At 36.9% G+C, this 14,011-nt stretch overlaps 1 protein-coding gene across 1 annotated transcript in view; it reads right to left on the bottom strand.

Annotated features, from left to right (window-relative positions):
• The window catches only part of LOC150101361 (phospholipid-transporting ATPase ABCA3-like), a 646,575-nt gene that overhangs the window by 547,017 nt on the left and 85,547 nt on the right, over window positions 1-14,011 (bottom strand). Inside the window, exon 4 of the mRNA XM_090400940.1 lies at window positions 12,241-12,341. Coding sequence (XP_090257066.1) covers window positions 12,241-12,341 — 101 coding nt within the window. The remainder of the gene's footprint in view (window positions 1-12,240; window positions 12,342-14,011) is intronic.

Consider the following 14,011-nt stretch of genomic DNA (forward strand, 5'->3'; position numbering starts at 1 on the left):
GAGTGACTAAGACAATATTGGGAGTTTGGAATGCTGGCTATGGAGAGAGGCTGAAGAAATGTTGATTGCAGGGTTTGGTGAATAGGAGCAAGAGAGGTGATATGGTAGAGACATTTAAGTTAGTGAGAGGATTTTATCAGATTAATTCGGAGGGAATTATAAAAAGAGTAGAAGGTGGGAGGGTAAGAACCAGAGGTCATTCCTTCCTGGAAGTTATGTAAAAGTGTGGCGAAGAAGAGTGTGAGGAGTAGATTTATTAAATGGAGAATTGTCAGTGAATGGAATGCATTACCAGAATGTGTTTTAATGCAATTAGTGTTAAGGATTTTAAGATGCTATAAGATAAATATGTTGTCAGCTGAATGAACCTCCCACAATGAGTCTGTTGACTCCATCGAGGGTGTTAATAATAATAATAATAAACAGAGCTTCTGCATGGGACAAAGTGTACCACGTGATATTTTATTTATCAAATATTAACAAATCGTTTTTGATTTTTTAATTTTGACTTAGCTTAGTACGTAAACTGTCATAGTATTTCATTGTCACTTAATATCTGTCCATTCAAATCACTGTTCCAAATTAAACCATTGAACATTTGCTTTCAGCAATTGCTTTCAGCAAAAGCAAATGCAAGTATACTTGAGAAACGGTTGAGAAGAATTGTGGAAGAAAAGCTTGGTGAAGAACAAGCTGGATTCAGGCCAAATAGAGGCTGTCAGGATCAGATCTTCACTTTACGACAAATAGTCGAGAAAGCATGGGAATATAACAAAGATCTGTATTTAAGTTTTGTCGATTTGGAAAAGGCATATGACAAGGTGCCAAGAGAGAAGCTATTCAATACGCTGCAGTTATATGGTGTCAATGGGGCATTATATCAAGCAATACTTAGTCTTTATTTGAGTTGTGAGTCAGCAGTTAGAATTGAAGGAAGTACAGGAAGATGGTTTAATGTTAAATCTGGTGTGAGACAAGGATGTACATTATCCCCTCTGTTATTCATTATCTATATGGATCACATTATGAAGGAATGTGGTATTAAACCTGATATCAAAATTGGAGATGTTAATGTCAGCTCCTTGCTTTATGCGGATGATGTTATACTTCTAAATAAATCCGCTACAAGTCTGCAAGATTCTCTGACTAAATTGAATTGCTGTTGTAATAGATATGGTATGAAGGTCAGCAATAAAAAGACAAAGACAATGAAAATAGGCAGAATCATTGAAAATGTCAACTGTGTTGTGAATGGAGAACCTGTGGAACAAGTAAAACATTTCAGCTACTTAGGCACAATTTTTACTGAAGATGGTAAACTAAATATAGAAATAGACAACAGAATCAGCAAAGCTGGTATCGTGGGAAGTCAATTGAATAAATTCATATGGAATAAGAAAGAAATTAGTTGGAACACTAAATTAGCTGTATACAAGACTGTGTTCAAACCAATTTTAACTTATGGATCTGAGAGCTGGGTCAGAAGTGAAACACTTGACCAAAGACTAGAGACCGCAGATATGAGAGTCCTGAGAAAGATTCGAGGCGTGAACAGATGGCATCAATGGCAATATCATATTAAAAATGAGGATATTAGGAAAGAACTTGACATTGTCAGCATCCAGGAATGCGTTAGCAGAGCTAATCTCAGATGGTATGGTCACTTAAATAGAATGGGAGAGGAAAGATTAGCAAAACAAGTGTTCTCTGCCAGGTTGGCAGGAAAACGACCCAGAGGAAGACCAAGATATAGGTGGATTGATACGGTACAAAGTGCCTTAGACGATAGAAATATAAGATCTGATAATGTTGGAGTCTTGACAAGTAACAGACTGATTTGGAGGAAAATTGTAGATAGGAAGTTAGTAATGATGTAATTTTTTCATGTAGTACTGTCATATCCTGTACACCCCTTGAGGGTACATGGCAGGAATTTGATGATGATGATGATGATGACATTTGCTTTCTCAATCTAAAATTTTAGAACCTTTAATTTGTTGTAATTTGTTTATAGTTTCATGTACACCATCAGTTATTTCTTGAAGTTCCATGTTCTCTGTCGATGGAGGAGTTTTTTTAAGTTTTTTTTTTATTATTATTGTTGTACTGTTCACTGATTTCTACACTGTTAAAATTTCCTAAATCGCATCCAATACTGTAATATTTCTAAAATATCAACAAATTACCATCAACTAATTTAAATGACAAGTTTTGTTTCCATTTGTAGACTGTTTCAAAATTTTGGATGATTCCTTGATCCATTGGTTTGATCAAGATTGTTACACATGATTATGACATATTTCCTTAGTAAAGTTGCCAATGCAGAGCCCTTCCCATTTTTATTTTATTATTATTATTCTGATAAAAGAGCCTGTGTAGCTCAGTGGATGTGGGCTTGCACACCACAGCGCTTAACCACACGAAGGGAGATTTGCTTTTGAATCTAGTCAGCGACTAGAGGAAATTTTTCTAACCCTTTTTTCGACTGGTTCCTGAGTTAGTCAATCTCTGGCACGGGCAAGCAGGTTTTTTCTCGTGGAAACTCAGGTTTTTCATTCCATAAACTCAAGAAAATCGACTATAGAACCCACATTATTTCAGACATTAAATATATTATGTTAGGGTTAGGGACCACAAGATGGCAGCACTTGTTGAGTCTCTTCACTGTATGCCGCTTAATTAGTGATAGCCTTGCGCTATCTATCTTTGATTGGGTACCAGTGAAGATTGAACTGCCCACTCTGTCTCCAAAAGTTAGATAGGGCTAAATGGCCTTGCTTACTCCCTATACAGGAATAAAAAGGCATTAGCTGAGAGTTTTTTTTTTTATTCTGATAACCTCCATGGAGTCAACAGACTCATTGTGGGAGGCCTGCTCAATGAGCAACATGTCTATCATAATGAGCTTTGAAGTTATTTACGCTACTTGCATTCAGAATGCACTCCACTCACTAACAACTTTCCACATAAAAATCTACTCCTTACACCCTTCTTCACCACATATTTATGCAACTTCCAATCAACTAAATCTGAGTACAATAGTCTATATGTGTTTGGATCAGTGGTAGGTGCCTTATATAGAGGCACTTACCTCTTTATCCTATATGCAATACTTTTAATCATAGTAGCAATACGATGTACAGTCTTTGCAATACTTGTAATGTGTGCTCGGAACTTCAGTCCACTGTCTACCATCACTCCAAGATCCCGAATCTCATCCACTTCCTGAAGTACAGCTCCACCAGTACAGTAGACTAAAGTAGCCTAATATCTCTGTTTCTCAAAGGGTAACACCTCAACTTTATTAATATTAAAACTTCAACCTAATATGTTTGTGCCTCTAACAATGGGGCAAGATGCAAAGAAGTGAAAAGTTGTAAAATTCTTTAACTTCATAAAGGGAGAGGAATAAGGCAGACTACAAATTATAGGTCAGTCTGTGTGTCAGAAGTTGTGAAGACATTAGTGAGAGCTAGGATTCAAAATTAGATTGATAATAACAGTATACTCTATAATGGCCAGCATGGAATTGTTAAGGAGAAGTTATGTTTAACAAATCTGCTTATATACTACTACAAAGTGACAAATTCAGTGGATAAGATAAATGCATATACAGTGGTATACTTGGATTTTTCAAATTTCAATTAGAGAGCAGTGAGTTGGATAGGTGATTGGCTGTCAGATAAATATCAGCAGGTTGTGTATGGGGAATGATATCCCAAAAGAGGAAAGTCACTAGACTGTGCTGTGGGATGGTCTGTTTTGGGACCATACTATTTAATTTGTGTTAATGATACTGGAAAAGGCTTAACTGCAGATATACAGCTGTTTGTACACAATGCCAAGTTGGGAAGAACTATTAGGAATAAAGCAGATGTTTTGGCCTTAAAGGAGGATCTCGATAGAGTGAGCGAGCATATGAGTGGAGCACCACTTTAATGTTGTAATACTAAGTTACAATGTAATGTCTTGAAATTTGGTACACAAGGAGAAAATGAAGAGTATATAATTAATGAAGAAATTCTGAAGGAGGCAGAAGAGATGAAAGATATGGGAGTGGTGGAGGACAGAGATTTGATGTTTATTGCTAAAATTGTGAAGACATCACAAAGGATTATGGTGACAATGAAGAGGAACTTGATATGGAAGCATAAAGGTTATAAGGCCTTGATCAATCTATATACTGACTACTATACATAGATCTGGTTGCCTGGTCCAAAAAAGATACACAACGCCAGTTCTGGGTCTCTGGAATGTGGTATATGAAGATACATTGAGGAAGTGCAATTTACAGAGCCTTGTAAACAGAGGGAAAGTTCATATGATTGAGGCTTATAAGTTGCTGAAGGAATGCTACTAGATTAATGTGGAGGAAATTTTTCATAGAGAGGAAGGAGATAAGTATAAAACAAAGAAGTCTATAAAGTAAAGATGAAAAAAATTCTATTCTTGGTATAATCCTTTATCCAAGCGTGAGCAAACAAATTTTGACATCAAGTAGCTTCGTTACTGGGCTACTTGTATACAGAAGCTAATGACTTAACATCACTTGCCTTAGTATCTCATAATGCAAAGCACATATCCTTATGGACATGTATAATGCTAAGCATTATGGGAAGGATCACTATCCAGACCAGTTTTGACATTTGTTGAGGTCTCATCAGTGGGAGCCAGACCCAGAAGTGATACCAAGGTACGCAGAAGTCATATTTTCATATACAAGTAGTCAAAAAGTGTCCACCTTATTACTAAACTCTGGATTAGAGATAGATGTTGGAAGTTCTTTTACTTGGTTATACTACAAATTGAAGATGCCAAGAAATTATATTATTGGTTTAATCCTTTATCCAAGTATAAACAAACAAAATTTGTGCATGAAGTAATTTCACGACTGGACTACTAGCATTATAAATGCTAGTAGCCCAGTAGTCCATAAGGATATGTGCTTTGCATTATGGGATACTAAGGAAAGTGATGTGAAGTCATGAGCCTCTATATACAAGTAGTCCAGTTGTGAAGTTAATTAAGTTACAAATTTGTTTGCTTACACTTGGATAAAGGATACCAAGAATATAATTTCTTGGCATCTTTAATTTACAGTATAACCAAGTGAAAAAATTTCCAACAAAACAAAGAAGTCATTCTTGGAAGTTGTATAATGAGGGTATAAGCAAGGGAGTGAGAAGCAAATTCACTGCATGGAGAGTGGCTGGTGAATGGAATGCATTGTCTGATAGTAAGATCAGTGTGTAAATTGTGAATGGGTTAAAGGCATGGTTCAATGATCTTTTCTGGTGTGAGCATAAACCTCTTACAATGAGTCCTTACTTCATGCAGGCTGAAGGCTTCATACACAATATGCTGCCATATAATGTGCTGGATTTGGTCCGAGCATCCAGAGGATTTGATTGTAACCGAGATGCCACCCATAACCTTAGTTGGCAAGAGTAACTATGCAATGTTTTTACTTGGAGGATTAATAGGCATGCAGAAGTATCAAGAAGAGAGGAATTTATGTAGAATTATAAGGCAAGTGATTATGAGTCTTAGAAATCAGCTTGGAGCAGTTCTTTCAGCAGAGAAGGAAGAACTGGAAGAAAAAGATATCATCAGTACACATGGAAGGCTAGTGACTAGCATATTAAGGAATACAAAACTGGAATATGAGAAAAGGTTAGCCTGAAACACAAGGAAAATCCTAAAGACTTCCTTTGTCAAGAAATTATTGAATTTCTTCTAAAATTATTGAAAAGAATGACATCATTTGATGGAAATGGAGAATGCAACTTATTATATCTGCATTGGTCACTGAATCTCTCCCTCCTCCATTTACATCTAACCATATCATTCTTTTACAAATCACTTTTTCTGAGAGTTCCAGATTTAGAAGTGAATATGTTTAGAATGCTAATTATTCTGGAGGTCAACAAGGATGGATCTGGATAAGATTTTTAGATATGTTCAGTGTGATATGGAAATGACAGCTTCATTGAACTGGCTGTCTAATGAAAGTCTATCTTTTTGAAAGTTGCTCAAGGAGTGAAAAGAAAGATAATGCCATTGCATAAGGGTAAAGTGGTGATAGAATGGAAGTGTCTAACAACAGATTAATTTGAATTTCTTCTTCTTCTGTAGTTGTTAAGATTTTGTAGAAATTAATGTAAAATTGTCTATAAGGGTCATATCTGTAAGGGACAGCAGAAATTTTGTAAGTGGCATTCTTGTTTCAATAATCTGTGTTTTATTATTATCTGAGATCTCCAGGAAGTCAAGGACTAACTGAAGGAGGCTAAACATCATCCATATACCAGCTGTCATATCTTCTCTTAAACTTTCTCACACTAGATACACTCACTACTTCAAAAGGAAAACTGTTCCACTCACTCAATGCTCTGTGAAAGAAAAAAATCTAGTGCTTATTTCTTTCTTAACTTTTATAGATATCCCCATGTTCTCTCCCCACCTTCCACACAATGAAAAATTTCAAATGATATTCTCTAATGCCATTCAGAAGTTTATGGACCTCTATCATATCACCCCTCTTTCTGCTATATAGCTGTGTCTGCAGTTCATACATTCTCAATCTATCCACACAATATACACTCCATAATCCAAATATAATCCTTGTAACTTTTCTTTGCTTAGCTTCTTTATCCCCTCTGAACCCCAGGAGACCAAATCTGTACACAGTAGTCCAGGTACATATCAAAACTTTCTAAAGAGGCAAAATGAGTTCATTATCCTTACATATCAATGTCTGTTTCAACATTGCATTTATCCTCTAAGATATCCTTGCAATTTTGCTATATGGCCTTGAACTTCAATTTCCTATCAACCATAACTCCAAGACCCCCCTAGCCTCATCAGTTTCTTGTAGCATAATCCCACCAGTACAATATTCCACTGGCAATCTAATCAAGCCAAAGTGCAACTTTACACTTACCAACATTTGAATAGATAACAATTATCATTTACCTAATTTGTCTTCCCCCATTTAAGGACTCTATTTTGCATAACATACTACAGGATTTTGTGGCACAGTGCTTGTAGTATGTGTATGTCCTGGCAGCTGGATATGTGGCAGAGGAGAGAAGGGGGAATGCATATACAGGGTGTTCGGGATAAATTTGACATATTTATAATTAATTATATTTTTCCGTAAGTTACATGTATTAACACACACTTCTCTTCATTTAAAAGTTTGGACCCTTCTTCATTCATATACAAGATGTCAGAAAGGATGGATAGCTGGAACTCACCTGAATCATGGAAGAGAATAACTTGTATCATGATGATTCGTGCCCGCCATCAAAATAAGGATATTACGACTGCTGCCCAATGCTCCCTGAATACAGTAAAAACAATCAGGCATGAACTAGAGACTTGCAATGGTGACTACGAGGATGTAGCAAGAAGAAAGATCCCTAGCAGACGATCTGATTGCGTTCGTACAGCAGAATTCCTCGCAAATCTGCAGGAACAGGTGTTGAAGAACCCTGGCATTGGAATTCGGGCTTTGTTCGTGGAGTTGCTAACTGTAGTCAAGCCCTGGATAACAAGGGTAGCCAATGGTAGGCCGTATGTATGGCAGCAGGATTCGGCCCCTTGCCACACCTCTGGGAAAAGTCAAAAATGGTTGTCTGAAAATTTCTACGACTTCACCAGTCCAAATGTTTGGCCTCCAAACTCCCCAGACCTTAACCCCATGGATTATTTTGTATGGGGCGCAGTTGAAAAAGACACCAATCGCACTTCCAGTAATACAAAAGCCCAGTTAATGGATAAAATTAAAACAGTTTTTGCGGCCCTTCCCAGGGAGACTGTAGCATCAGCTTGTTCGAGGTTCCGAAGCAGAATTGAAGCTGTGATCGATGCTAATGGTGGTTATTTTGAGTAAATCTTGTTGATAGTATTGTAATTAACTCTGCCTGTAATGTTTTTTTGTCAATTCATTAAATTTAATAGATACAAAGAAGATTTTCTTTTTCCTTACGAAACTGTCAAATTTATCCCGAACACCCTGTATGTGCAAAATGTAGGCAACGGGAGGATTTGGTGACACAGCATTTGTAATGGGAGCCGGGCTGCCGCCATCATTCAAATAGCACTGAAGAACTACTACAACTAAATGCTGAGGGAGTGCTGGAACCAGGGATAGAGTGATGTCAGGACAGCAGGTAAGTAGGGGAAAACAGAGAGAAAGGGTAAGAGGAGAGAAATTGAGGGATGCAGGTGAGAAATCAAGGAACAGAGCGGTAAGAGGTATGATGTATGGGGGACTCTATGATCCGTGGTGTGCAAGATAGGATGTCAGAGGAGTGTTTGCTGGAGGAATGATAGAAAGTGTGGCAATTAAGCAGGGTGAAAGGGCAGATGAGATGATTGTGATGGGGGGCACAAATGACTTGAGAGGCAATGCAATTCATGCTTGAGGTTGTACAAAAGAAAATGCAGAGAGGAAAGATAGTGTGTGTGTGTGTGTTACCCAGGTATGATAATAATGAGCTGAGAAGAAGAGCAATAATAATGAATGGCATAATAGCCAGAATGTATCAGAAAAGAGGACAGAATATGTGGATGCTTAGAGGGAATTTAGGACAGAAAAAAACTGTATGTGAGAGACATCTTGCATTTGAATGAGGAAGGACGTAGACAACTGGAGATTGCTGTTTTCTGAACAAGTTGGTGTGTCAATGCAGGGAAACTAGAATTCCCAGGGTAGATGGTAGCAGGAGTGGACGCTTATGGGAATAGGTGCTTGGGGGAAAGGGGATGACATCAGGTAACACTGAGTCTAGTGGAGTCTGGAGGAGGATAATGAAAGGTATAGAAGCAGTGACATTTTTATGCTTTACACTAATGCCAGGAGTATCCGGAATAAAGGAGATGAATTGGTTTCGCTGATAGCATCAGCCTGGCCAAATATTATTGGGATCTTTGAGATGTGGTTGACAGAGGATGATATAATAACAGTAATAGAAGTAGCAGGGTACAGCATTTTTCAGCAGGATAGGAAGGGAAAACACGGTGGTGGTGGAGTACTGCTTATGATAAGTGATGAGTTATGTCCTCTAAAACTGGTGGCTTTGGAAGGCAGTGATACTAATGGTTTTGAAAGCATATGGTGTGAGGTAGAGGTGGGAAAGATAGGATATTTAGTGGGGTGTTGCTACAAGCCAAGGAGCAACAGAGGGTGGGGAGGAGGACACGTTTAGGCAGTTGAGCTTGGCAAGTGCAAGAAGAATGGAAGAATGATTGTTATGGGAGAGTTTAACTACAACAATATAAGTTTGGAAGAGGAAAATGCATGTAGTAATAAGGGAATGAAATTTCTGGAATTCTTGAGGTACATATGTCTTAGGCAACATGTAATAGAGGGAACAAGAGGCTCAAGAGTTTTGGATTTGGTCATAGCATCAGAAGAGTTGATAATAACTGAAATGACATCCCCCCCCTGTTGGAGAGAGTGACCATGTAGTTTTGACTTTATTATTCGTGACACTTCCAAGAAGTCCGAGGATGAATAGACTTGAAAGATGAATAGACATGCAGGAATATCAAAGAAAAGGGAACTTATGTGAAATTAATATATTAGATATCAACTTGGGGCAGTTCCATAGCAGGTAGAATTGGAAGGACAGAATATCATTAGTGCTTGGGAAATTGTGAAGGAATATTTGTTAGCACCAATAGCAAGCTGTAGCATTCAACGAGTGAAAAAGAAGACATAATTTAATGTAAAGTGGATGACAAACAATATCAAACAGGAACTGCAGGTGAAAAAGAGGTTATGGAAGAGATATAAGGAGAGGGGTGGAGAGCAGATGCATGAAGAATACACCAGGATGGTCTGAAAAGTTCTCAGGCTAACAATGAAAAAATGAATTTATAATTTCAAAATTATTTTGATTTTTCTATGTAATCTCCCTTAGGACTAATACATTTATTCCAGCGATGTTCCAGGCCATTATCCCGTCCCTGCAGTGGTTCTCGGTAAGATCTGCAAAATACCCTTCTACAGCTGCAATTGCCTCTTGATTCAAAGAAAAACGCTGACCAGCGAGGAAGAGTTTTAGTTATGGGAAGAGATAGAAGTCAGAGAGAGCCAAATCTGGGGAATAGGGTGGATGTTCCAAAAATTCACAGTGTGCAGATCCCTATTTTCCTATTGCCAAAACACCTTTGTGGGCAAGTGTGCTGTCCTGATGAAAGACGATTTTCTTCTTCAGCAAACGTCTTTTCGCACGAATTTTTTCATCTAGTCTGGTTAAAAGATCAGAATAATATTCTTGGTTATTGTTTTACTCTTTTCAAGATAATTAATAAACAAATCTCAAAACACTGATGCCATGACCTTTCTTGCTGTGGAACTGACTGTCTTCTTTGGTGCTAATCAATCGGCTTCTGTCCACTGTTTTGACTGCTGTTTGAATTCTGGTAGTTAATGGGGAATCCAAGTCACATCCATAGTAATAATTCAATGCACAAAATCAGTTTTATTCCTGTTAAAACGCTCCAAGCACTGTTCAGAGATTTTCATGTACGTGAAATTTTGATCTACTCTGAACAAGCGTGGCACCCATCTTGCGCAAAGCTTTTTCATATGCATTTCTTCATGCAAAATATCCTACATGTTCTTTTGAAATGCCTATAGTCTTAGCAATTTCATGCACTCTGACTCGCTGGTCATCCAATACCATATCGTGCACTTGATCAATGATTTCTGATGTTGTTACACTTTTTGGATGCCCTTCACATGGATCATCTTCAAAACTGGTACGGCTATGTTTATACTCGGTAGTCCATTTCTTAATTGTTGAAAATGAAGAAGAAGAGTGTCCTTACACTTTTATGAATTTTGAATGAATTTCTTTTGGCGTTAAACCTTCTTTTACAAAAGAATTTCATTACCGTACGATACTCAATTTTATCCATTTCAATGGATACAGAAACACTTTTGCTTCAGACAGCTGTATAAAACTAAAACAAACTACTTGATAGAATAACTTGCAATTTTACACGGATGCTTATGATAGATATACCGACTTAGAAAAAAAAAATCTTGCCGATAGTGTTGCCATCTATGGTTGAGGCCAAGAACTTTTCAGACTACCCTCGTATTACTAAAACATGAGTGTCCCTTAACAAATCACCCTAATCTGCCTAGTGCTATAAATGATTCCTCACCGATTTTTCCAAGACCTTAACAGCTATTGATGAAATGCAAACTGGTCTATAGTATGACACTTCCGGTCTGCTACTACCCTTATGCAATGGCACTATCTTATTCTCCTTCCACTCCTTGGGCAACTTTCCCATGGGCAAACTTTCATTGAAAAAAGCCAGGTCAATGGAACTGTCAGTTCTTTAACACATTGTCTCAAAACCAATGGTGAAATTCTACCAGGTTCCACTGCTTTAGTGATAACCAGAGTACTCAGTATTTGAAACACACTCTCCTCTGACACTTCTAAACCTTGAACCTGCCCTAACTCCACCTTTGCATCAGTCACTCTAATCCCATTTTTATCTAACAGTGTCATTCTTCCACAATCATTTCCTACCAGCTACACAGCAAAACAATTCCTTAGGATTTTCTTTGGATCTCAGGTCCAAGATTCCTTTTTATAAGGCCCAGAATCAACCAGATATACACAAGTGAGTATCAAAATTCATTTGATTAAATTTTGAAGAATCACAGAATGAATAAATGGTGGAAAAAGTGCAGAAGTAACTAATTAAAACAATATCAAAACTGGGGAATGTTGACTATGAAAACAAATTGAAGAGAAGCAAGTTAGAGAACTTGGTAAACAGATAGTGGTTGGTAAAGTTCAGTGAAGATATAATTATGGTATTTGCTATCCATCTTTGGTTTACTAACAGTACAAAAAGGTTGTAATTGTTCTCATAACAAGTCTATGAGATGCCGCTTAAGAAAGAGGCAAGTTAACTGATGGTGAATGAATTTAAAGAGAAGTATGACGAATTTTCTGCAATGTGAAGTATTTTACCATTTAAAAATATTTTTGATGTTTCATATTATTCTGTATGAAGAGCATGAACATTGTACATCCCCAAGCACCTCTACAGAAGCAGTTATTTAAAATTGCAGTATTAACTTTTAGTTAAAAAATTATGACAAAATTGATTACATTAATATTTATCTAATAAAAAATTAATTCGTATAAAAATATTTCATGGTATTTTTATATCAATATTTATGCATTTTACTACTACCTTTATATTAACAGGTGCTTTCTGTCTTGCTTCTTGTAATATTTCTATGAAAGCTTGGTCAATGGCTAATTGAAGTGCCCAGAATCTGTTAGTTTGATATGCTATATAATAAAAAAAATAAATAAATAAAAAATTTAAATAACTTGCAAATAGCCAACCTGGTTGGGCAAGCAGTTAGAGTATCTAGTCTCCAACTAACAGACCGTGGGTTTGAATCCTGCAGTGAGCATGGATGTTTGCTATTGTTGTTAGGCAGGAGATGAATTTCATCATTCGTGTGAGACTATCTTCCTGTTTACCAGAGGCCTGAAGTGGCTAGAAAAAGTTCCATGTTTGGTTTTGAGTAGGATTTCTGGACTATGTAAAAAAATTTAAAAAAAAATACAAAAAACATTCTTATTAGCATCTGACCTCCATGGAGTCACTAATTGTGGAGTCTCTCCACAAAAATATACATCAATAAAAATAGAAAAAAAATCAAAGGTCATCAATGGTGGATACCACATTAAAAAAAAAATAATAATAAATAAATTGTAATAATCTGCAGAGAAATAGCAAAAATAAAGACTTAACCAGAGGCAAAAAGCTTAATTGAGAGAAAAAAGGTTATGAATTTGATCACACTTTGCATTCTGTACAGTTCCATTTCATTAATAGACCTCTATGGAGTCAGATAGATCTGGTTGAGCAAGTCTCACTCAACCAAAAATACATTTGCCATATTGTAGCCATTCCTCCTCTGCTCCCCTCTCCTTCCAAAGATTATGCTTGTGAAATGTGGGCTTACATTTTATACCAATTTTATACCATGTTATTTTCAAGTAAATTTAATCAGTATTAATTTAGTTATATATTTTAAGTGGAAGATGAATCGCATGGTGTGAGACCACCTGTCCTCCTTATTGGAGGCCTGAAGTGGCTGAAAAAATTCAAATTCCATGTTAGTCTCTAGAGCAGTCTCTAAAGAAAAATAAAGATCTATGTTGAGTCACAATCCTGTTTGAAACAGATCCTAATAACTAAAGGGTCCAACTTGAGATTGCCTTAGTGTGTTTTGTGACTCCCAATCCACAAAATGTTGTAAACCTATGATACAAATAGTACTTTGGGTGGGCAAAGGTTTTTTTCTATATATTTCTGGTATTTTTATTAATTAATTTTTTTTTTTTTTATCTAATCCAGAGGCCTTGTTCTAAAGACAAAACATGGAACTTTTCAAGTTGCCTCAGGCCTCCAGAAGGTGGGGTGATGGTGGTGATCTCACACCAAGACAATCACAAACACTTGTGCCCAGCAGGATTAAAACGCATAACCTGCTGGCTGAAGAGAAGCTATGCTAAACACTCAGTCAACCAGTTATTCGACAAATATCATATAAGACATTCACTTCTTTCTTCATTTTTTTTAGAACATTACATGAAAACAATAAATGATAAAAATATGTTTATTAAGTGGCTTATGATTATTATTATTATTACATGACACCTCCAGGGAGTCCAAAGACTCATTTCACCAACTACAACAAACCGCAACTACCTTCATCATCTATACCAATGCCATCTACCGCCGACCACCACTAGCATTTTCACAATCACAAACATCCATGCCCACGGCAGGATTCGAACCAGCAGCCTTTTGGCTGGAGAGCGGATACATTAACCACTCGACCAACCAGGCTGACAAAAAAACTCATGTACCTGCCAGGGCAGGTACATTTTGCTATATTTCAACCTGACATATTCAAAGTACAACTCACATGTCTTTTGAAGAT

This window comes from Typopeltis vanoorti, chromosome 11 (genome assembly GCF_054136105.1).
Source record: "Typopeltis vanoorti isolate ZY-2024b chromosome 11, IOZ_Tvanoo_1.0, whole genome shotgun sequence".
NCBI lineage: Eukaryota > Metazoa > Arthropoda > Arachnida > Uropygi > Thelyphonidae > Typopeltis > Typopeltis vanoorti.